This window comes from Aricia agestis, chromosome 20 (genome assembly GCF_905147365.1).
Source record: "Aricia agestis chromosome 20, ilAriAges1.1, whole genome shotgun sequence".
Lineage (NCBI taxonomy): Eukaryota > Metazoa > Arthropoda > Insecta > Lepidoptera > Lycaenidae > Aricia > Aricia agestis.
Window position 1 is genome coordinate 444102 of NC_056425.1, and position 24286 is coordinate 468387.

At 40.9% G+C, this 24286-nt stretch overlaps 4 protein-coding genes across 5 annotated transcripts; 1 reads left to right on the top strand and 3 right to left on the bottom strand.

Annotated features, from left to right (window-relative positions):
• Window positions 1–87: 87 nt before the first annotated feature.
• LOC121737032 (trafficking protein particle complex subunit 11) lies at window positions 88–3654 on the bottom strand. The gene has a single exon (XM_042128556.1). The coding sequence runs from the start codon at window positions 3498–3500 to the stop codon at window positions 189–191; it is 3312 nt and encodes a 1103-aa protein (XP_041984490.1). The 5' UTR covers window positions 3501–3654; the 3' UTR covers window positions 88–188.
• Window positions 3655–4083: 429 nt separating this feature from the next.
• On the top strand, window positions 4084–19426 carry LOC121737097 (SAP30-binding protein). The gene is made up of 2 exons (XM_042128643.1): window positions 4084–5149; window positions 19411–19426. Exon 1 carries the CDS (start codon window positions 4245–4247, stop codon window positions 5115–5117), a length of 873 nt encoding a protein of 290 aa, XP_041984577.1. The 5' UTR covers window positions 4084–4244; the 3' UTR covers window positions 5118–5149; window positions 19411–19426.
• On the bottom strand, window positions 5758–11100 carry LOC121737096 (WD repeat-containing protein 89). The gene is made up of 8 exons (XM_042128642.1): window positions 10863–11100; window positions 10527–10747; window positions 9596–9768; window positions 9183–9305; window positions 8298–8438; window positions 7261–7352; window positions 6634–6736; window positions 5758–5910 (listed from the first exon to the last, which is right to left on the bottom strand). Exons 1-8 carry the CDS (start codon window positions 11009–11011, stop codon window positions 5773–5775), a joined length of 1140 nt encoding a protein of 379 aa, XP_041984576.1. The 5' UTR covers window positions 11012–11100; the 3' UTR covers window positions 5758–5772.
• Window positions 14250–22803, bottom strand: LOC121737095 (translin-associated factor X-interacting protein 1-like). Of its 2 annotated transcripts, none has more exons than XM_042128641.1 (11): window positions 21723–22803; window positions 21192–21329; window positions 19517–19701; window positions 18641–18816; window positions 17963–18089; window positions 17398–17506; window positions 16392–16558; window positions 15942–16131; window positions 15685–15837; window positions 15294–15477; window positions 14250–14421 (listed from the first exon to the last, which is right to left on the bottom strand). In XM_042128641.1, exons 1-11 carry the CDS (start codon window positions 22653–22655, stop codon window positions 14255–14257), a joined length of 2529 nt encoding a protein of 842 aa, XP_041984575.1. In that variant the 5' UTR covers window positions 22656–22803; the 3' UTR covers window positions 14250–14254. The 2 variants fall into 2 exon arrangements, with proteins under 2 accessions (XP_041984575.1, XP_041984574.1); XM_042128640.1 differs by lacking the exon at window positions 21723–22803 and adding an exon at window positions 17620–17654 and having other exon boundaries at window positions 17998–18089; window positions 21192–21279.
• Window positions 22804–24286: the final 1483 nt, after the last annotated feature.

A 24286-nucleotide genomic window follows, 5' to 3' on the forward strand; every position in this document is an offset into this window, starting at 1 on the left:
CTTAGTTTTATTTTTTTATTTTTTATTATATTAATGTAATTGGCCAATAAAAATTATGAAAACAGTATCATAAATATAAAAGAATTTTAACAAATAACTGGATTTATTAACTAATATAAGGTAACTACAACATAATATATTCAATATGTACAATCTCTACATAGAACCATTAACAAACTTTATAGACTTTACTTATTATACATTGGCATAACAAAAATAGAATCAGGAAAGTTTTTGTCAAACATCTCTTTGATGACATCTTGTTTTGTGTTATCCCCGAGTATAGTAGCTTCTAACTTTGGAGGAGCGGTGTGTCCGGCCACTAGGGGGTGGATGTTGTAACATAACTCAACCTTATCTCTCGGTGGAACTGTTACAGATAGCTTTTTGTAGCCTGAACTCATGTACGCATTGGTACCATTTACATTAATACTGAGCCTTATTGGTGTATCAGTTTGTCCTATGATTGTACACTTCAGAGGAACTGATGTCTGCTGAACAACTACCTCCGGGTAATTGACTTTTAATGAAATCGGACACTCATCTATAGGAAGCCCCGACAGAGGTGTGCTGCTCATGACTATTGGACCATCTCCATTACTTTTTCTCCTCCATGTTATGTTGTACAGGCCAACTCTAGTAGGTGGATCTTTTGGCTTGTGTTTAGCTTGTATACAGACTGCGTCTGATGCAATAGTGTTCTCAGAAACTTCCAGATTGCTAATACATGATACAGGTTTCTCTTCATCACCATATTTGAAACAGTCATGAGTTTCTAATTCTGTGTCTAGTATTACAAGATCCCATGGGCTTAGTATTTTAATCTGTGGCATCACTATAAAGTGGTCATTGATAAAACATTTTGTAATAGGCTTAAAGTTCATAGCTACAAAATTTGTAGTAACCTCAAAAGGTTTTACGACTGGTATCTTAGAAACAAAGTCCTTAACACACTCTAGCTTAGAAATCTCATGGAGGTTAATATTATATGACACTTTGATTTGCACTGTTGTTGTTACTGTTCTATTTGTTTTCAAATAAAACTTATTCGAATATGTCCCAGACTTCTCAATGTTTCCAACACTGATTTTAATAGGCTGAGCTTGAGATTCAGTGTGTTTGAGGCTAAGTTCTGTCACCGATTCTGGGTTTGGGTTGTCCGGGGAGCTCAGTAGTGAGAGGACAATAACCATGTCTTTGATAGAATTTTCTTCATTATTCTGTATTGTGAAAGTTGTTGGAAACCATTCTCCCTGGAGTGCAGGTGCTTCATTTTCTATATTCAGAGAGAGTCTACACTCCCTTGTGGTAATGCTTGCAGAAGTTGCTGGCACAATACTATCAAATTCATAGTCAGCCTTTGGACTTATTATAAAATGTAGCAGCTCTGGATGAACAACTTCTGTAACTTTATTTTCATCTACCTTAAAATTTAATATTATTTTCCTCCTAGTATCTGCATCGAGAACAAAAGTCACAGCCTTAATATGAAGCTCGGATCCACTGTCATGTGGATTCATTTTGAATTGACACAAAAACCTCTTAACTCTCCCCCCATCGAGTTGTATATTAGGTTTCCCGGAGTCAGTTATTGGAATTTCAATGGTCTCAGTGCTAGAGGAGACAGTCAAATGGGCTTTTTTCACATGGAGGGCACCACTAAATGTCTGCCTCACAAAAATCTCAACTTCTATGTTTTCATCTACCCTGTACTTCTGCTGCAAAAATCTTGATTTAACTTCTAGAAAACTGGAAATATTGGCCATATCTATTGTCACCGTGAAGGGCTCTTTCTCTATTGCAGCCTTCCACAACTCCAAGGCTTTGCCCTGGGATTGTGCAGGCAGATCTGGCTCAGCAGCTGGAATGTTTAAGTTTAGAACTGACATCACATTAGTAAATATCCTTTCCTTATCATTATTAATGACTTGAATGTTTTTGGAGAGTGCTTCCACTGAGAGCTGGATATAATCTTGGATCTTGGCAGAGAGGTAGGCACACTGGAGGGCTCTGTTCAACACATAGGAAGCTAGATACCACCACTTTTCTCGTCTGTAATCCCACAACATATGAGATAAAAGGGTGAGAGCTTTTCCATAGTCTCCACAGTAATAATACTCGTTAGCCATTTCCACGACTAACTGTTTCCTCATTCTAGGGGAGTGGAAAGTTTTGAACTGAGATATGGCACAGCTGAGAAAGCTAATTATCATTCCAGAGTGATTGAATATCCTCTCATTGTACTGGAGCGCTAGAACAGCCACCTGCTCCTTCTGTGGGTCATGTGGGTCCGCACTGAGCCTGCCGGGTCTCCAAGGCCTTTGGCCATAGTACTCCACAATGCCCTCCATTGGGTCAGGGGGAGGAGGATACTGGAGCACATCACAGCAGACAGATCTTGCAGCTTGCCTCCTCTTGACTGTGAATTGAGCGGCATACTGAAAGTAAAAGCCAGGATGCTGGGACTGAATGGCCGGTAGACCGGCTCTTATGGCCTCATCAAATAACTCCCCAAAAGCACTGTACTGTCGGGCTATCCAGGCATAATGTTCGAAGAGTAGTTCTGTAGGTCCAATCCTATTTTTGTACCTCTCTATGTGAGATTTCAGCTGAGAGATGGAGTCTCTTGGCAGGTTAAGAGCAAAGAGCAATTTGCAAAGCTTGTAGTTGATGTACCCAGCCACAGTTCTGATCTCCTGTATGTTGGTGTCCACTTGTCTAGTCTCCAACAGATTGTTGTAGGCATGTAGGTAGTGTTTATGAGCTGTACTCAAGTCCTGCTTCAATTCATTCAGAAAGCCTAACTTGAATTGATGTCTTACAAACAGATACTGGTGGGTTGTTTTGTTCAAGTGGTCCTTATGCTGTTTAATGTTCTTTGTCTCGTGATGATAATAGTTTTGGGCTATATCATAAAATGCATTCTCTAAGCGTACAATGTAGCCCATGAGGTGATCGCTGTGGGGAAGCACAAACAGAGACTTAGACTGAATTTCGCAGGCGGAGCATAGAGCCTGCGCTCTTTCGGCACCCAGCATGTACTCCGAGGGAGGAGGGGAGAGGCCGCTCTGGACGACAACGACAGCTACCTTCGTGGCGTGACCCTCTATGGCTGCTCGGATGGACTGCACTCTCGACGCACACTCGATGATTTTCTCATTCCACTGGGGATCATTCCACTCCATATCATAGAATATCACCACAACGGCCGGTATTAGCGATATTCGTTTTTGGATCCAGTTTTTCTTGAGTATTCCTTTAGGTATGTACCATTCGTAGGAGTTTCTTTTCGGTTTCACGACGGGGAACTCGAATGTATTGTGCAGTATTTTGAACTGCACGGAGGCTCGGTCGGGTCGACGGTTGTTTGAGAAGGCGTCCCATATCGTCTTGTGTATGGCGTTGTTGACGACATCGAGCCCCGAAAGCCCTATAAGCGCCAGGGGCTTGACGATTATCTCGGGCGGAAACTCTGTGTTGTCACTGGGCTGTGACGCCATCGCTGCAAACTACTTGTCTCGGTTAAACGAGCAGCCGACGAGAGCAATTCTTAGGATAATTTGTTCATGTTATGCTTCTAAATTATAATTAACTAGATAATGACGAATGTAAATTTAAATGAGAATTTTTATGACTGCATTTTTACAATTTACACTGCATCACTTACGTCAAAACTCAAATGTCAGATAACAAGCTGTCACTACGACAGCTGATAATTATTTTTTAATTGGTTTTGAGCAAAGATTATTCAATATATTATTTGAAATCTATTGTAAAAAGTTTTAGGGCCTGTTTCCTTTGTAAAAAGTTTTAGGGCCTGTTTCACCACTTCCTGATAAGAGCGGGATGGCGGATAGTCTATCCACCACCTAACTTGACAGATAGATCATAGAGTATGGAGAATCTGTCAAAAAACTTTTTTGAAAAAAGTTGTGGATAGCCTATCCGGCACTTTAACAGGAAGTGGTGAAACAGGCCCTTAGGTTTTAAAAAGATTCTTGGTTTTAAAACTATAACGTAAAGAAAATTGAATGTCAAAACACATACATGTCAATTGTCATTTGTCAATGTCAAATTTTGGAATTTGTTTTTTGGTTGTTTTGTAGCATTGCGAAAATTTGATATGTAAATTAAAATTAAATACAGCAACTTTTTCGCATAAATAAGTATCTTAAAATATAGAGCTGTTAAATCTATACTAGTAAATAGCGGTTTTTTCTCATACTAGTAGTTTACCTTCAACCATGACGTCCCAAGCTTTGGCTTCGCTCACAGCTACGTACACGGACTCCGAAGGAGAGGAGGACATGGAAGATGGACAGCAAACACCCGACAAGGACGAAGGTAATGAGAGGGGTCAGTCAGCACCGGTCAGTCCAAAGAACATCGAGGAAAACAAGGAGGTCGGTTCGGCCCCGGGTTCGCCCAAGAGAACAGCACGACTGGTGTCGTACGTCGATGACACAATAGTTTCAGACGAGGAGCAGCTGTCGCCGACCGCCGAGAACCAGGACGACATGCGGCGGCTCTCCATGGAGACAGACACGGACGAGGCGGTGCCGAAATCTGACCCCGACGACTCGCAGGACGGGGTCTCCATACCCCCGGAGCCGGCGGGCAAGTGTCCCAAGGAACTTCAGGACACCATAGCCAAATTCTACAGTAGAATGATGACGGAGGGCCTCGACATGAACAGAATTATCCAGGACAAGAAAAACTTCCGAAACCCCAGCATATATGAGAAACTGATACAATTTTGTGACATAAACGAGTTGGATACAAACTACCCACCAGAGATATATGACCCGCTGAGGTGGGGCAAGGAGTCATATTACGATGAGCTAGCGAGGGTACAGAAAGTGGAAATGGATAGAAGAGAAAAAGAGAGGAAGGAAAAATTTTCAAAAATAGACTTTATATCGGGTGTGTCAAAGAAGGCTGACAGTGATGATGACAAAAAGAGGAAGTCAAAGTGGGACCAGGCCGCTCCGAATGTGTCGAAACTCAACATCAAACAGCCGGGCCTGGTGCAGCAGTCCCTCACAACCAATGTCACTGGCACCAAGGGAACCGTCATATCTGCATTTGGAGCCATTGCTAAGAAACCTAAGTTATGACCTTAAAAATCTGCTGAAATTGCCTTCATAACATTATAATTAAGTACAATAATAAAACTAAGTTACAACAAACCAAAACTGCAATTTTAATTTCAACACTCTTTATCTTTTTACTTTGTGACAATATACAGGATAATAATATTGTAATGGGAGATGAATTAATTGAAAGTATTTTCGGACTTCATTTATTGTGTTAAGATTCAGTGTACACCACACAGGTAAGTATAGGTGCTGGCAGGGCAACAAGCCCTTACAAGACAAGTCTTATAAAAGATTAACTAAAGACTTAAAGGGGCACCTGACCGGGCGGACACGGCCTGCGCCCCCGGCGTCTCCACCCCGATGCCAATGATGCACACACACAACATAATTATTGCATATCTGTGCATAAATGCATATGCTGCATGTTACAATATCATAATAATCGAAACAAAACAGATATTCTCAAAGTGTGCTCTGCGAAGTAACCAAGATAAACAAAGTTATCGTATTCAGGTTATTTACAAAAACTATGTTTACTTAATATTGTTGACAGTTTTATTATGTATTTTAAATTGTGTAGTTATAATTAAGAAAAATTATAAACAAATTATAACAAATTCATTCTATTTAGAAAGCAAGGATTTAGAATAAAATCCTATACATCTTATAGCATTTAATAAGGCTTATGTCTCTTATCATGCAGCTTGAGGTTGCGCTGCATGCGGGCGGACACGGCCTGCGCCCCCGGCGTCTCCACCCCAGACCACACGCTGACCAGACCGGACTCCCCCGTCGTCACCATTAGGTCTCTCTGTAACATAGAATTGGCTTGTAACAAGACAATCAGGTAACGGCGACATAGAGATATATTATGATATACTTAACTTTAAAGTGATGAAAAGTTTGACAGATAATGTATGGAGCTTATGCCAAAGTTTTCGTTAAATTAATGTTAAGTAACTATTCAGAGTGATACCATAAGGGTGAAGCCAAACGAGCGTAATTTGTGAGTCGCAGAATTTCGGCTGGCAGAAATTCTGCTGCATTCAGTTTCAAACAAAAGTCCTGTTTGATTCACACGAGCGTAATTTTGTGAGTCATGATTTGTATGAAAAGATTACACGGCAGAAATTCTGCGACTCACGACTCACAAATAATTACGCTACTGCTGGTGTATGGATATTTTTCTTTAACATAATAGGCCAAATATAAACGAATTTTGAACGAACGGAGTTTAGATTTTGGATTAAAATGTTGCTCGTCCTACGTAAATTCCGACCCCACAAAAGGGGTGCACGAAATTGGTTACAATTTACACTTTCGAGTTTCGAGTCCTTTTTAACAACATTTGAATCTGCTATTTAAATCACAATTTAAGTGTTGATTAAATTTGCATAATTGTAAAGTTACATTAAGACAAAAATTCAAGATACAGGCGTTAACCCCTATATCCCACCATCAGCCAGTCTTTGTTGTAATTGTAGGTTAGATAGTTCCTTGTATCAAAGAAAAGGAATGATGATAAGTGACTAACCACATCGTCGTAGTGGCAGCAGCGCACGATCTGCTTGTTCTTGTCGTAGTCGGTCCGCGGCGCAACCTTCTTGTCCGATATCGTCACCGACCGCAGCGTGTTACTGTCAGGAAAAAAACAAATTAATATTTCATATGAGAAGTTATTTAACATAGAACAGTACTTAACATTGAAATGTACATTAGAACAACAACAGCCGATAAAAAAGTGCACTACGCTTTATTTTTAAAAAGACTAAAAACAGGTACACATTGGGCGTTTTGAAGCGCGCGCTTTGTTAACGCGCGTTTTGAGAACCCCGGATTCTATTGAAGCGTACACATGCAAGCGCGCCAGTAACGCGCGCGTGTGTACCTGCTCTAAAGCGTGGGTAGTGGAACTGAGAAAGAAAATCATTATTAGAAAAGAATGAGAATATTATGAAAAAAACAAGTCGCACGATATCGCAGAGCAAGTGCACAGCTCACAAACTATAAAGTTCCACTTGCTCTGCTCTATCGTGCGACAACAATGCACAAATAAAAATCGTACCACTATGTACAGTTTCGTATGTCACCAGTCGCCTGTTGCATTGCTATCACACACAATCACCTTGCACGATATCGTATCGTGTACTGTAAAACTCACCCGTCAGCGCCGTAGGAGCCGGCAAGCGCGCAGCTCTGTCCGTCGGCGTCCCGAAACGCGTCTACCACGTAACAATCGTCCACGCGGCTACGCTGTGGGGGAAGACTTCAGCTATAATAAAATTAAAAATACAATACTATTACGTAATGTATTTTGTTCTTGTTTGTCAAGCAAGTTTTCAAATATATGAGACAGGGGCACATACAATCTTACAAGGATATTGTATATCTTACTGGAGAGTAAAGCTGCGCGTGCACTGGATCGGAATCGGAGCGTACGGATTTGTTGCTTTGTATTGTTATGTATAATACTGCGTGCACTGGACCGGAATATATGCCGATGACGTCATCCGCAGTGAACGCGTCATTCGGATTCCGATGGTTTTTAATCTCGTGGTTTCAAGCTCTGACGTGTTCGCGACGAGTGACGACGCGACGGCTATACATAAATACTTATTCACGATGAATGACGATATTTTAATTACTTTAGTGGAAAAATATAAAGAACTTTACAATCTAAAACATCAACATTATGATAATCATCTGAGGAGAGACAATATTTTATATTTGGGATGAAAGTGGGCAAATAATGAATTTCGTTTCCTCTTGTTTCTATTTTCCTGTTCTGATAAAATACAGCTAATTACAACAATATCCTCGTCACAGGTTATGACGGACTAAAAATAACTAAATTGCCGATGCTGGATGCGAATGCAGTGGACGCATCCCATTGGCATTTCGTAAATGACGACGCCCGTACGCTCCGATTCCGATGCAGTGGACGCGCAGCTTACGTGTATAGACTTTTTGTTTTTTTTTTTTTTATTTATTACCAGATGCAGAAGTCTGCCACTCATATTAAAACTATTGAATAAACTGTCGCTAGCGTTATTTCTGAACTGCCAACCTTAAGACAGAAATAAGAAACTTTCCTCTTATTAGTACTCAATGCACTCCCATTGTGACTGGTATCCAAAGGCGACATTAACCACTTTCCATTGGCCAATCTATTTATTCATCCCCTAAAAAACAAACTACCTTAATACTCCGTCCGATCTTGTCCCTGGTGTAACTCCGGATCATGTCCCCTGTCTCCATGTTCCACAGCTGAAGGTCGCTGGACTGCGTCACGCACGACACCGTGCTGTCGTCCAGCCACGTCAGACGCTCTACTGCAACCTAACATGGAGTTATTAGAAATTGTGAAGGACGACAAGCCCTTACGGAATCTTATTATAGACTAAGTAACTAAAGACTAAAGGGGCACCTGACACATATATGTCAATGATGCACACACACAACATAATTATTGCGTATGTGCATAACTGCACATACTGCATGTTACACTTAAGTTTGGACATTAGCCAACAAAAACAGAGAGATGGATTGCATAGGTTTTTCATTTCAAGAATTTATTTAATATAATTCTCTTTCTCCAGGCAACAGCAGTATAGAAAGTCCAGTTAGCCTAATTAACCTTTTTAAAACCTTTTCATCTTTATCAGTAAGCTTAATGAGATAACAAAAAGCTAAGGCAATTTTTTTTCTATTCTGTCAATTTATTTTATTTTCTGCAAAATATCAAGATTAGCTTACTAACATTTATAACTTTATTTACTATGTTTATTGTTTATGTTTAATTATACACTAGCTATTTGACCGAGCTAAGCTCGGTATTCCATAAAACACAAATAAAATGACATTTTCTAAAAATGATTCCTAGCTAGATCAATTTATCACCCCCACCCCCACCCTATATACTAAATTTCATGAAAATCGTTGGAGCCGATTCCGAGATTCCAATTATATATATACAAGAATTGCTTGTTTAAAGATATAAGATATTTTGTAAGCCTTCTTTAATCACGCATAATAAGTTGTAACAAGAAGTAAAAATTTTATATGGTACAAATATCAACTAACCTCACAGTTCATAGAGTATATAAGTGCATCATCCTCATTGGGTTCCATGATGTTGTAAATATTGATGAGGCCGTCAGATGAACCAGAGATGAGAGTCTCTTGTTTGTTCTTGTGGAATTTCACCTGTAAATTTAGTTGACTATGGGATTAATATCTTAGACTAATGTGATAATAAATTATTATTTGTTTTTGTTCCGAGAAATTGAATAATAATTTTAGTAACATGCAAACAAATTCTAGATAGTCTTATGAGTAATGAGCATCCACCTTACATAGTATAACATCATTCTTACACTTTGATATAAAAGGTATGCAAGGGTAGTAAAAGTACTTTCTTTTCTTTTGGAAATTTTTCCATTACCCATCTGTAAGTAAAATCAAATGTAACAGCTCATGTTATAATAAAACAATACCTGCGTAACATCATCCGTATGTGAGTTCCAGTACCCGCCTAGCGGCTCAGGCTTCCTCTGGTCCCAGAAGACAAGGTATGCATCATCCTGCTGCAGACGGCTGCCGGCACACAGAACTCGAGCTGTGCATGATACGTCCATACTTTCATACTCCCTGGGTACTTCTGTCTCATCTGTAACATAAATTGTGTTGTGAATGTACTATTGTAGTTATAATAATAATAATAATATCTATGGATGGGTACCAGACAATGGAAATATCTTTAATACTTTTATACTATACATATATTTAAGATTTTTATTATATGATACACATCCAAGACCGAAAACTTTTTGTTCCGTCGGCGAGATTCGAACCCGCGACCCCTAGCTTGAGCTACCAACAGCGCACCAACTGAGCCACAGAGGTCATCATAAGTACACATGATAAGTTTGTTTTTCAGTAAAACAGAGAAACAAAAAGAAAATAAAGTTAGGCTAAAAATATTTTAGTTGCATGATTTGTCAATTTGTAGACTTGTTTTGATAATAGAAATTGATTTTATTGTGGTGCACCTTTCGATATAGTTTTTAGAAATTCCGTTGTAAGATTGTCCAATTTAGAGTGCAAGTTAATATTTTTGATAACAATTTAAATTTTAGTTTTACAAATAATATATCCGATGTATGAAGCATATTTTTGGTGTGAATTTGGTTATAAAGGTTGTCTCGTTTTGTATGTTTTTACTATGTATAAGTTTTTTTTGAAGGACATGTTCAGTTAATCAATTGTTTTTTTTGATCAGCATTAGCTTTTCTGGTATGCATTCAGTTAATTAGCGGATTTAAGGTAGTGTGCTGAAAAAATAGTCTGATGTGCATTTAATAATATCCCCTTTTTATTAGTAAGGGGGTAGGTATATAAGTTATTAAAAATTATGATTTGACATACTTTTATACTCCTGCACACACTGCCCACTAGTCCGGGTGTCCCACAACTTCAGTAAATCATGTCCAGCCGAATACAACAAGTAATCTTCCTTAGGACTGAACACCACCTCCGTTACACTTTTATGATGACCACTGAGTCTGCATACTCTACTTAATGACGTGTTTGTTAATTTGTATACCTCTATCGTATTGTCTTGTAATGTTACAGCTATGTTTAAGGATCTGTAAAGTTAATAACATGATGATGAATTGAGGTTATAAAGCCATAGTTATATTTTACTGTTTTGTTAATTGTTTAAAGAATTGAAGGAGTTTAGCTATCATAATTTATACTCACTTCGTTACATCTAATTTGTTAATATAGGATTTCTTTAGGGATACTGCAGTCTCCGTAAGTAAGTTGTACTTTTTGTTAAACAATTTCTCTAAATCTGCACTTTCAACCGTGTCTTTGTCAATCGCAACGTCCTCTATTATATCCGTCATTTTTATAATTTAAACTATATCTTAGAAAATTCTAAATTTATTCATAATTTCCATACATTTCGACTAAAAATAAAATACGCAAAACAATAACATTACCACATGTGATTTGACAATTGACTTTGACATTTTAAATGACAGTATAACGCAAGTACTTGCTCGCAAGTCGTCAAAATATGTCAAACTGTTTTTTTTCTTATTATAGCACTTCGGCTATACAACCACGGCCAGTATCGAGTAATTTATATGGCGGGAAAACAATATTCTTTATACAATAATTTTCATCATTGTTATTCTAAATCGTCATATTCGTCAGGTCTAAAGTCTTTAAGACAATGTCTAAGTATACAGTCAATACAGTTAAGAAGTCAAGTCGGCCCATTCAGTGAAGTGGTAGACGCTTTACTAAAACTTTCGGTGGAATTTTGGAGGGAACACCAAATAGCACGTTTCTGGATATTGCATCAATTTCTTACACTAGTGCACGATAAGAAATATCTAATGGTTAAGTAATATCCTTCCAATATTACAGATTAAAAACCCAGTTAAAACAATTAGGGTATGCGCGCACGGGCAACTTAGTTGCTCGGCGATTTATTTGTCTCTTGATGAAGTCTAGGAGCTAGTATGAAAGTGCGCGCACGTAGCGTCGCAACTCTGAGCAACTTTTTCGTTGTCCAGAGACCGCGACGCAACTGTCTCCTTCCCTATTGGTTTCTATGCAAGTGCGCGCACGGGCAACAAAAAAGTTGCCGACCGGCCAGTTGCCACTCGACCGCCGCTGCGTTAGTTTGTGTGTACTTGCAGCAATGAGTTTCTAAAATACTAGAGTAGCAATAGCAACGTCTTACAAAATATTCTCAGAAATGCGTAACCACTTGATAGCTCAAAAGACAATGTCAATTCATATTGTTATTGTGTCATTATGTAGGTCAGATCATAAACCTATATATATCTATGGGTCAGATATGCCTGCAGACATCTTCGAAGTGGCAACGCGTTGCTGCCGTAAACTGCCAATCTAGTAAGATTCTGCACAGTTCATCGAAACTTTCGACACTCATTCTAAAGTAACTAAAATTTTTTTTTGGGTATGCTCTCAATTTCATAAAACTAGTATAAAATTTCCCGAGAGTCAGCCGATCGCTCCATAGTGGATGCACCCAATCATAATATTCTATTTTTCGACGCTTTCTTCGGTTTTTTTATAGCGAGTGCAACAGGGCTGTAGCTAGAGTCAAATTTGAGGTAGGGCAGCGTCGGTTACAGGTAGGGCGGAAGCAAAAAAAATCGGTCAAGTGCGAGTCGGATTCGTGCACGAAGGGTTTCGTACCGTTATAGATAAAAAATAGGCCAAATTGTGTTTTTTTGTAATTGAGCCCCCTTTAAATATAAATGTTATTTTAATTGTATTATTAATTAATTAAGTGATTTCGCAAAAATGTCCAGTGCCTACTGTTGCCATTAATATCAATATGCAGCAAAAAAGGCCAAAAAACACGAATCCTTAAATATTGATTTTATTTTGTTTTTAGTACCTATTTGTTGTTTTGATTTATCTCTAGGTCAATGATGTATTCAATTCATTCAATAGTTATTCTTAGATACTTAAAAAAATTCTGTGACAAAGCATGAGCACTATATCTAAGAACTACATATTATTAAATCCTCAATTACGAAGAACAAGCGAACAATATGGTTAAACTTCTGGATGTAGCGATCCACGTGTGAGTGAGAGTGAGAAAATAATAATTAATTGTTGGGTTGGGTGATACGAGTCAATAGATACGACTAAAAATATATTTAGATTATTATTGTTTCTGCAAACTTATTAAAATAATAATTAATAATAAAATAACATAAAATATTTAAAACAGCTGAATTCTAGGTTTCGCCATATTATTAAAAATGCGAAGAACTTCGTTCAGATCAACTTTTTTTGTTCTTTTTTTTTCAAAGGCCAGAAATACCATACCAGCCATTCTTTCGTGACCCATTGACAGTCTTTGAGGCCTATTAATTGCAGTTAAAGTTGAAAACGTGGACTCGCACACTGCAGTACTACATCTTTTTTTTCATTAAGATTATAATTAAATGGACGCATCGCTTCATGTAATCGTGATTCAAATGCCATCTATACACAGAACAAAGAATTATTATCGACGACTTCTGTGGCCCAATGGTTGGGCGTGTGGGCCCTGTGGCCTGTGGGCTTAATCCGGGGGTCGCGGGTTCGAATCCTGCCAACGGAACAAAAAGTTTTTAAAGGTATAATAAAAATCTTAAATAAAATACTAAGAATAAAGTATATTTCTGTTGTCTAATACCTGTAATGCAAGTCCTTTAGGTCTTCCTTTTTAGGGTTCCGTACCCAAAGAGTAAAAACAGGACCCTATTACTGAGACTTCGATGTCTGTCCGTCTTTTCCAGGCTGTATCTCAAGAACGGTAATAGCTAGAGAAATGAAATTTTCACAGATTATGTATTTCTGTTGCCGCTATAACAACAAATACTAAAAACAAAATAAATTAAATATTTAAGGAGGGCTCCCATACAACAAACGTGATTTTTCTAACATTTTTTGCTTAACTATCAATGATGACAACAGGTAGGCACTTGAAATTTTCACAAAGGCCTTAATAATATATGTAATTTAATAAATAAGTAATAATAAAAGTTAAAAAAAAATATTTAAGGGTTAGGTAGGTAAGTAGGTCCCATACTATTTTTGCTCTATAACGGTACGTGCGCGGTATAACCCTTCGTGCGCGGGTCCGACTCGCACTTGGCCGATTATTGGTATTTTTAAGGTAGGGCATTGTGATTTTAAGGTAGGGCATTGCCCCACTATGCCCCCCCCTAGCTACGGCCCTGGAGTGCAACGACCACAGCCTTCTCGACCAAATCCATGTTGATGACTGTCAAGAAAAAAACTGAAAAAAGTCGGGTTGCTGTCGCTCTCGTGCGCGCACCCCGGCGACATGGCAATTATTTTTTCGAAAGAGACAAATAAATCGCCGAGCAACTAAATTGCCCGTGCGCGCATGGTCTTACTCTTTCACATTCCCAGCAAAACTCTTTTGGAAAGGCCAAAACTATAGTGTCATTTTTAAAGATCTGAAATCAAGGTGAAATAAAAAAGTAATAAATATTGTATAACGTATAACATAGGAAAAATAATACAATATTTTAAAGTGCGGTTATAATATATTTTATGTATAAATAATAAATATTATGTTAGTTTGCTTATATTTTTATTTTTCTGGCTCCTTTCTGTCGCGGTCCGACACGTTCGATGTCTCCAGAAGCAAGGCGGGTGATGATGGTGCGAAGAGGCAGGGGGTTGATGCTACTCAAGTCGGAGGTCTGATCCGAGAACGCCCACCGGATGTATCTTTCCATACGAATGTGATCTGCGGAAACGGTTTTACTTAAGTTTGCTTTGTACAGGCCTTACACAACTTTGAGATCGCTTGGCGAAACTGAAGGGGGCAACCGACGCATTCGTGACAACCTGTCACCATCATCTACCAATAACGATTTACTCTATACCCCGAGTACCCGCACCCTCTTTGGCCGCAAAGAGACACCAAATTCGAATACTGCGCATTCCAATTTGCTGAATGATTTTAAAGCCTACAACCATAAAGTTAATATACCTAGTGGAATAGAGCAACAATCTCGAGCTGTCAAATGAAACCAAAATTGGTTTTCATCTGTGTGAAAAATATGTATACGTATACACTTACACAAGCATGATTGAACAAGAATTCTATGAGATTAAATTGTCAACGTGCGGCACGCGTGCCGACTGGACGTCAAAAAAAGAGTGCTGCTGTCATGTATCACACATCTTTTTTCACCACGCACTGCTACTGATAGTGACATTTCTCTTGCTCAGGCCTTTGTTTCTCTATTCCGCCAGGTATACTAACTTTATGCCTACAACCTAATATAGTCATCTCGCTTCCACCTATAGCGGGATCGATGATAGCAAACGCCCGCTTCAGGGCGTCGACAGAGACAGCACGATGTTCGGGGTGCGGGCGGCGCGGGCTGAGCTCGGCTATCAGCTCCCGGAGATACTTGTCCTACATGCTACAACATAGTATAGCTATCTCGCTCCCACCTATAGCGGGATCGATGATAGCGAAGGCCCGCTTCAGGGCGTCGACAGAGACAGCACGATGTTCGGGGTGCGGGCGGCGCGGGCTGAGCTCGGCTATCAGCTCCCGGAGATACTTGTCCTACATGCTACAACATAGTATAGCTATCTCGCTCCCACCTATAGCGGGATCGATGATAGCGAAGGCCCGCTTCAGGGCGTCGACAGAGACAGCACGATGTTCGGGGTGCGGGCGGCGCGGGGCGAGCTCGGCCAGCAGCTCCCGGAGGTACTTGTCCTGCGCCTGCTGCCGCTGCCGGTACAACTCGCGCGCTAGCTCAGTGCGGTCGAAGCCTTCCTCGCTCTGTGGGTTAGAGAGGTCTATTAGCTGTCGCAAGCCCCATATTTTGTAAAAAATCACCCTGCTAGAAGCGTTGATTACTTTCTTATATTGCGTTGCTGCCTCAAGATGCAAAATCATCCTGTCCAAAGCGATGATTTCAAGTATTGAAATACTTTTAGTTTCGCAACAAACATATCAGCGAAGGTTTACAATTTACATAAATGTTACCTCATAAAACAGCTTGTCCAGGTGTATCTCTGTATGGTTGAGCTTCAGTTTGAGCTGTCTCTTGACCACGTCCGTCAGGTTCTTGATGTCCACCTCGCTCTTCAGCGGAAACAGCGCGCGTGCCGCCTTCTCAAACTCTTCCAGGCTTATGGTCTGAAAGGGCAGTTATAAATAAAAAACACAGGAATACAGAAAGTGTCAATAAGGTGACATATTCTATTACATATGCAGTAAGTGGACCAGTGTATGCAGCTCACCTCCTGCCCCCGGAGCCCGCAGGCGTCCCGCAGCCCGTCCCATTGCCGGCGCAGCGCCCAGTACACGCGCTCGTCCAGGGCGGCGGTGAGCGCGCCCCACCACAGCCGCGCCTGCGCCTCGTCCAGAGTCTGCTCCGCGCCCGCGCACACGTTGTACGCCCACTCCGCGCGCACCGATGGCTGCTGGTATCTGAGGGAGGGGGGGATTAGTATTAGCCTGTTTCCATATTTCATTTGCCGATAAGTGGAGCTATGTAGATGTATGGTTTATTCGTGTCAAATATCGTGACAAACAGACATATTATGAGTCATATGACTGTTATATCGTGACATATGAGTTATGACACGTAGCTCGCAGGTGGTGGACGCGCCAGCTGTGACGCAGGTACGCCGGGATGGAGGGGACCGTGCCCTGAGGGGGGGATAGTGTCAGGGGGTTATATGACTCACCTCTCCTCGAAGTACCTCGTGACGAAGTCCTGCATGGGCACGTGGGTCGCGTGCCGCTTGCTGCGCCAGATGTCATTGATGATGACGCTGAGCTCGCGCCGCGACAGCCGCAGGTTGCGGACGCGCCCGCTGTGACGCAGGTACGCCGGGATGGAGGGGTCTGTGCCCTGAGGGGGGATAGTGTCAGAAGGTTATTTATATATAATATTTTTATGAGTGTAGGCCACTTTATTTCCGCCGCCCCATGTACGAAATCTACCGGCCTCAATATGGACGCTGCCGCCCCTAGGCCGCGGCCTGTGCGGCCTATTGATAAACCGGGCCTGGTCTACAGTCTACACGCTACATTTCCAGGTTAATAAAATAAGGGACTACTTGGCCGTGCTGTACCTAAACTTAGCAGACAGAGCATAATGCGACTCAGTGGTCAAGGCCGACATAATTGGTACATGAATTAGTTTGTTTGGGTTTGATTGTTCGAAGCGTTGCTGTATTTGAAACATTCAACGTTATGCGTTACAGTGCTGCAGTTGGAAAACGCACATACTTAGGGCTTTCGCTGCGTTGAGCGTGTGCCCGGCGCAGCTGCCCGGCGCGGGCGGCCGCCTGACCGTCGCGGGCGGCCGCGACGGTCACCCGTCTCTCACAGCGGCCAGTATAATTTCGATTGAGCGGGTGTACAGTCGATACATATGGATTTTTTATTGATATATTACCTAGACAAAAGACGACGATGCCGATGTGTACAAAGGCGTCAGCCTATCAGCCCATTTGTAACGTCTAGATTGTTGAGCCGCCTCACGCAGCATTGCTCTATGGGATGACATGAAACAAGCACGCCTCGAGGGTGGCCGCGCCGGGCGCACGCTTAACGCAGCAAACGCCCTTAATACTGCTCATGCGCACACAGTAATGCAATATAGACACACTCAAACACTGACAGATTTCCTGTGCCTATCCAATTGTCTAATCGTCCATAGAAATTAACTCCAACAAAACATCTTACCAGACCATCGAAATACTCTAAATGTTCGCTCTCGGCGGCCGGGCCCAACTCCTTCAGCAGCACCAGCAGCCGCTCCCGGGAAGACAGACCATCCGCCAACTGACGCCATCTGCCATAGACATTTTGAATTAATTATTTTCAAAGTCCAGCAGCGCGGCCGCAGCGTGCCGCTGCGCTCCAACTCGCGGCACCGCTCTTGCCACATCATCACCCCCGACCCACCTGTCCCTCCCCCCGCCGATGAAGTCCGCACACACCTCTCAGCGTGGCCGCGGCGTGCCGCTGCGCTCCAACTCGCGGCACCGCTCTTGCCACATCATCACCCCCGGGCCCCGACCCACCTGTCCCTCCCCCCGCCGATGAAGTCCGCACACACCTCTCAGCGTGGCCGCGGCGTGCCGCTGCGCTCCAACTCGCGGCACCGCTCTTGCCACATCATCACCTCCGACCCACCTGTCCCTCCCCCCGCTGATGAAGTCCGCACACACCTCTCAGCGTGGCCGCGGCGTGCCGCTGCGCTCCAACTCGCGGCACCGCTCTTGCCACATCATCACCCCCGACCCACCTGTCCCTCCCCCCGCCGATGAAATCCGCACACACCTCCCAGCGTGGCCGCGGCGTGCCGCTGCGCTCCAGCTCGCGGCACCGCTCCTGGCACTCCAGGAGTTCCTCTTCCATGGACTTCTTCTGACCTGGAATGTTACAGTTTAGGCTCAATCTTTAACAGTTAGGTCGAGACCCCAATAAGCCAATTACGCTGCACGGGAGCGACGCGTAACTTTTCCATAGAACCAACCTTTTGTGTAAAGAATATTATATTTTGGCTATGAAGCGTCCGCCGTCCCATATCGTTCCGCTTCGGCGTAGTGTCACAGATTACTAAAACTAGTGACTACATAGTGTAGCCTAGACGTACGGTCTCATGCCGCACGCGTAAACACGGGATATTTTTTCGGGATGTAATTATATAATAATTAATACAGACCCTAAACTACTATCGTCATGAACATCTATTGAAATCGTTATAAAAGTTGACCCATCCTTACGAACTTTTACATGGATAAACCGGCTGGCATAGCCGGTAAACCATTAAGAAATGCGAACCATACAGATCAATGTTTATCTATGCTGCTTGTCCCTTTCAGTCCCATAATTAAAGCTGAACTAGAGCGCATCGTGCGGCTTATCCTTGAATGATTTCAACTAGAGCAAAGTTTCGACTAAAGTAGAAAATAAGTCTCACCAACAAGTCGCCTATAAGCGTTCTGCAGAGCCTCATACTCAGTTCTCACGGCATCAAGAGTCTTGTTGAGATCGCAGTGCTTGGTCTCCAGCGCTTCGTGGTCTCGGCGCGGGACGGTCTCCGAGTACTCCTCCATCATGCGCTTCAGATTCGTCTGGGTGGTGGATAGTTGCTCTCTATGAAGGAAAAGACAAAAAAAATAAATAATAAATACAGGGTGTTACAAAACTAAGTGATAATACTGTAAGCTGTCTACACACCAAAGCTGCCTCATTATGACACAATTAATGTATTTTGAAAAAGCTTGTTTCAAAATGAGGCCACCAAAGCGGGCGAGTTATACCGCCGGGCCGGTGTAGACAGCTTAAGGGTGTGTATCTACATTCTACGTGTTCCTTGTAGAGAGTTTAGTGTGAAGTATACAGCCGAACGTATAACCTTTTTGGAAGTCGGTTAATAAGTACAGATTAGGCGCTACGGCATCTGTAGATAAATAATAAATATTAAATATGCAAGGCCAGGTTGGATTGCAAGCCCACATTGGCTGTTATTGCAAGTTAACATTGGCTAACATTAGGGCCTGACTGATTACACCTACCGATAACCGAGTAGTGCTTTCGGCCACGGGCCAATGTTTTTAGCCGAGAGCATGACTGTCTAGTGTCTCGGCCTAACTAAGCAAAATGGTCTCGTCAAATACGTAGCAGTATGTTCGTAAGTTTCTAAGATATACTTAATTTTCACAATAACTCACATTACGTTTGAATTAAAAAATGTATAATTAAGTCTCGGGGAAAAATCACACTAAAGAAACGTATTCGGTGTTACCGTGGGTATGAGAAACAGTTTAAGAATAAAGTTAAAAGCAGCTCATACCGACACCTGTCCAGAGCTATCCTTAGCACCACAGGGTCTCCATGAGAGTATTCTACGGCACCTCGGCTGGTGCCGTCCAGCTCCTTCAGTTTCAGGTGCAAGGCCACATTTTCGAAGTACAGGGTGTATCGTGCGTCTCTTTCTCGCATCAGTAGCAGGTAGTCAGAAAACTGGTCGTCTTTTCTCTTTAAAGATAATGTTTTATCCATTTAAATATTAATAACTAGATGTCCCGCGCGGCTTCGCCCGCGTAAATTAGGATTTTTACAGAAACCGTACATTTTCCCATAAAAAATATTTCCCCCGTTTTTCCCACATTTCCCTGAGTTTCTTCGGTCGTATTAGTCTTAGCGTGATAATATAATATAGCCTATAGTCTTACTCGATAAATGATCTATCTAACACTGAGATAAGTTTTTAAATCGGACCTGTAGTTCCTGAGATTGATGCGTTCAAGCAAACATACCTAACAACCCAAGCAGGTATAGATTTTTTTTAATTATTGCTTGACAAACTCGAGTCTCGATCTAAAAGATTATGAAATGGTATAATATGGTATGATGATGATGATGAATGTAATTTGCATAGTAGCTTAAGCTTTCTGTTCTTAAAACATCGCCGAAACTCCCAAACTTGTATCTATAAAGAATCAGGAGTTCTCTCAGCACCTTCCGAACCACGATATACCAGGTATATCTCGGTGCAAAATCTTACTTGTTGGTAGCATATGCTTACAATACTTCTTACGAAACCGAAGTCACCACATGTTTCCCTATGTGTTTGTGAATATAATACCAAATTGGGATGATACCCTATATACCAAAATAAACATTTTGAAAATCGGTTAACAAGCGGCGGAGTAATCGTTGAATATAAGAAAACGAACATAACACCTCCCCCATTTTGAAAGTCGGTTAAAATTTTAGCCTATGTGTTATTCTGATGTATAAGCTATATTATTGTAAAGCTTCATTAAAATCCGTTCAGTAGTTTTTGCGTGAAAGAGTTACAAACATCCATACATCCACACATCCATATTCCATACATCCATACATCCAAACAAACTTTCGCCTTTATAATATTAGTAGGATTTTAAATTCTTCTTTAGTATGAAATCTGTGTACTATTACAAAGTTGTTAAAATGTTTGTTTTCATCAAGTAATCAACTAAACTACTTATTATAAGTACTACTACTTACTTACTAGGAAGGAGTAAGGACCTTTGTATTAGCTTCATGGGAAGGACATATCACATATGCCACTTTTTATTAAGGAGAACAGTTACAGTTTTTATTTCGCATGTATGGATTTGGAGGAAATGTCATCCATACTACTAGCTAAAAGCCGAGCTTTGTGAGGGCTCGCGTCACACATCTTGACTGACTGATGATAACACATCTACATATAAATAAACCTTGACTGACCGATGATAACACATCTACATACAAATAAAAATTACTATGTTAAAGCAGAAATTACTAGGCCTGATAGTTTTACCGTAGTGTACCACAAAATGTTCAGTTTCTGAAATTTGATATAGAGATACTTTGAGTTTCGGGAAAGGACATAGGATACTTTTTATCCTGGAATAATGTACAGTTCCCGCACAATTAACGAATTTTGGCGCAATAGAGTTGCGGGCAGCATCTAGTCTAGAATAAAATAAAAATTATACCTTGCCCATATCCTTTATTAGTTTAGTGTTTTCAAATCTTAGCTGTTGATTAGCTTCTCTCAAATCATCATTTTCTTTCGTAAATTTCTTGATGGTTGTGTCCCATTTCTTCTGTTTAGCAGAGATGCCAAACACTCTCTGTAAACAATCTTATTAGAAAATAAGTTTTTTTTTTAAGAAAAGGCTGGACAATAAAACAAATATTATGAAAACCATTTTTATTATATCTACACTCTATCTAATAATAAAAACTAAGGAAAAGTAACTCCGTCAGAAAATATGCTCCACAATACTTGTCAAAAAAGTGTACCTTAGGTACACATTTCAATACATTTGCAATATTTAGGTGGCCTTAGGTGTTACATGACAGCTCGAAAGGAACCAAATTTAAAACGGTAATAGTATGGGCGTTACATTTCCTTAGTTTATAATATTATTCGTAGTATCTACAGTATACAGTATATCAATGTAAATATAGCAGTCTTTGTAGCACCAAAATGGTAATCAATTCCTTTTAACCCACTCCTGAACTTGCTTGTGTATGTCTGCAATGTCTTCTGCATAGGTCCTGCAGCACCCTCCAATATACCTAACATTATTATCCAACCAACTATCTACATAAGTTGCCAGCGGCTTACACTTGTCCTTATCAGTCCAGCCCAACTGGGAGTTATATTTTTCACCCGAGTTTGGATAAGTCACAAAAGGTATTTTGTCTTTTTCACCATCATTCAAAGCCTTAACAGCTGCAATGACAGTTTCTGGAGGGCAGCAGTTTACTCCTACACCGACTAACTGTTCTGAGTTTAAATTCCAACACTTTCTAGCGACAGATTTAAAATCTTCATCATGTACTAGACTCGTCCCGTCTTTGCAACTGAAAGACATCCAGGCTTTGACACCGGGATACTCTTTCAACAGTTCTACCAGGACTAGAGCTTCTACCTCGCAGGGAATAGTTTCAAGAGCCAGTAACTTGATACCGGACTCAACTAAAGTATCTATCCGAGGTTTGTGCCAGTCCCTCATGAGTTCAGCGGGCGTTTTGTCAGCGTAGCTACCGGTGTACTCTGAGCCGTCGTGCAGATATGCGCCGTATGGACCCACGGATCCAGCTATGATAGGCTCGCGGGCGGGTAGACCTCGGTCACGGCGTTCCTCGTTGTATTTACCCACAGCCTCCTTAGCCAGGCTAACTGCGAGGTGTATAAGACTGTAAGCTTCACCCTCAGTTATATTAAATCGCTTTACAAACCCCGGAATCGACGCTTGGTACGTGTTGGTGCTTATGACGTCGGCGCCGGCACGTAGAAAATCTAAATGCGTCTTCATAACATCTGTAGGGTTAGTTTGCAGAAAGCTCGCAGTCCATAATGGATCTCCGTCCGCTGTCGAACCCACGTGTCGCGATATTTGCGATGAAAATCCGCCATCCAAAACGTAAATATTTTCAGCAGCAGTCATCTTGTTCTTTAGTCTTTACACACCGCTTCTAAAGTGTTTATTGTTACATTATACATACCCTATATTTTATATTAGATATGAAACAGATAATAATGAATAGACTTGAACCAAGGGTTATAACATAAAATACATAAATACCAAATATTTGCATAAAATAATTGGGGATTTTTTTACAGAAATAATTTCGAATTTTGACGGACGAAATTGACAAATGACAATTGAGTATTGACATATTGTTTTTTTAATGAAAACCAAAGACAAAGGGAAAAGGTCTTTGGTTCGGTTTAATTCGGTTTCTAGTTTTTGCTCAACAGATGGCGTAAGTTGTATTTAAATGTGCGTAAAAATTATAAACGAATTACGTACGTATTCAGATTTCAGATACATATCTACATTTTAATACAAACCAGTCAACGGGAAATCGTGTGCATGACAGTTATAACAGTCCAAACACCAAACAACAATAATTATTTTTGGTATAATAAAACACAGGTCATTTTCACATTGAACGGAATATACACATTGAACTGTGCATTGAACGGAATACCACCCTGCGTTCCCATACGAAGCTCGTTGACGTAGGCAAAAAGGCAGCTAGCCTTAAGTGGAGATGGGCACAGGGCAGGGCACGTCTCTCCCGTATGCACCCGGACAGGTGGGCGCGTCTAGTTTCGGAGTGGCTACCGAGTTACCGACTGGTCGGCGTAACAGAGGCCGGTCCAAGAAAAGGTGGTGCGACGAACTAGATGCGTTTGATAAAGAGTGGCCAGCAACATCACAGGATCGTGAACTTTGGTAAGAGAGAGGGGAGGCCTTTGCCCAGCAGTGGGACACTGTAGGCTGATAATAATAATAATAATAAAACACGGGTTAGATCAACCTGTGTTTTATTTAAACTTAGAGGCCGACCCAAGAAAAGGTGGCGCGACGTAGATGCGTTTGATAAAGAGTGGCCAGCAATATCACAGAATCGTGAACTTTGGAAATAAAGAGGGGAGGCCTTTGCCCAGCAGTGGGACACTGTAGGCTGATAATAATTATACACAGGTCAGATCAACCTGTGTTTTATTTAAACTTAATACCTTCAATCACAATTCACAAGGCGAATAAAAATTCAAATACGTACATCCTGCGTTATAAAATGTTCGATTCTCTCATTTCTTACAGTTAGTGCGTCGTCGTAAGCATTCTTTATATTTTTTAGGAGAGCTGAACTACCAACTATTTTCTCTATTAAATTCTCGAAAGCATTTTTGTAAATCTGTAAATAATGTTTGTTCACTTTTAAATTCCGCTTGTTGCTTGCTTAATATGATCATAAGGATTAAGGATATAAGTGCAGTTCTGACTAATGATTTGTAAATAAAAAATACCCACCTTTAGAACGCTATCAAAATATTCTTGCTTTGATGCTAATACATTGAAATTAGTCCTTTTCAAGAATTTTAATTGTTCGGACACATTGCATTCTATATTTTGTACAAATTGTGGAGAGCTGTAGTGCATTTTGTTAGTTAGTTTTAAGAAGTATTCAAAAAGCTCTACTACTGAACGTTGAGTTCAATGTGAAAATGAAGCTTATTAGTCAAAATATATCGATAGTGATTATCAGTTGCTTATCAATTTGTTAT

Coding starts and splice junctions, on each gene's coding strand:
- LOC121737032 (XM_042128556.1), bottom strand. CDS start 3,500: ATGGCGTCACAGCCCAGTGACAACACAGAGTTTCCGCCCGAGATAATC.
- LOC121737097 (XM_042128643.1), top strand. CDS start 4,245: ATGACGTCCCAAGCTTTGGCTTCGCTCACAGCTACGTACACGGACTCC.
- LOC121737096 (XM_042128642.1), bottom strand. CDS start 11,011: ATGACGGATATAATAGAGGACGTTGCGATTGACAAAGACACGGTTGAA. Junction 10,748..10,862: donor AACAAATTAGATGTAACGAA/GTGAGTATAAAT, acceptor TTAACTTTACAG/ATCCTTAAACATAGCTGTAA. Junction 9,306..9,595: donor ATACGGATGATGTTACGCAG/GTATTGTTTTAT, acceptor CTAAATTTACAG/GTGAAATTCCACAAGAACAA.
- LOC121737095 (XM_042128641.1), bottom strand. CDS start 22,655: ATGACTGCTGCTGAAAATATTTACGTTTTGGATGGCGGATTTTCATCG. Junction 19,702..21,191: donor TAATAAAGGATATGGGCAAG/GTATAATTTTTA, acceptor TTATCTTTAAAG/AGAAAAGACGACCAGTTTTC. Junction 15,478..15,684: donor TGGACAAGCTGTTTTATGAG/GTAACATTTATG, acceptor TCTAACCCACAG/AGCGAGGAAGGCTTCGACCG.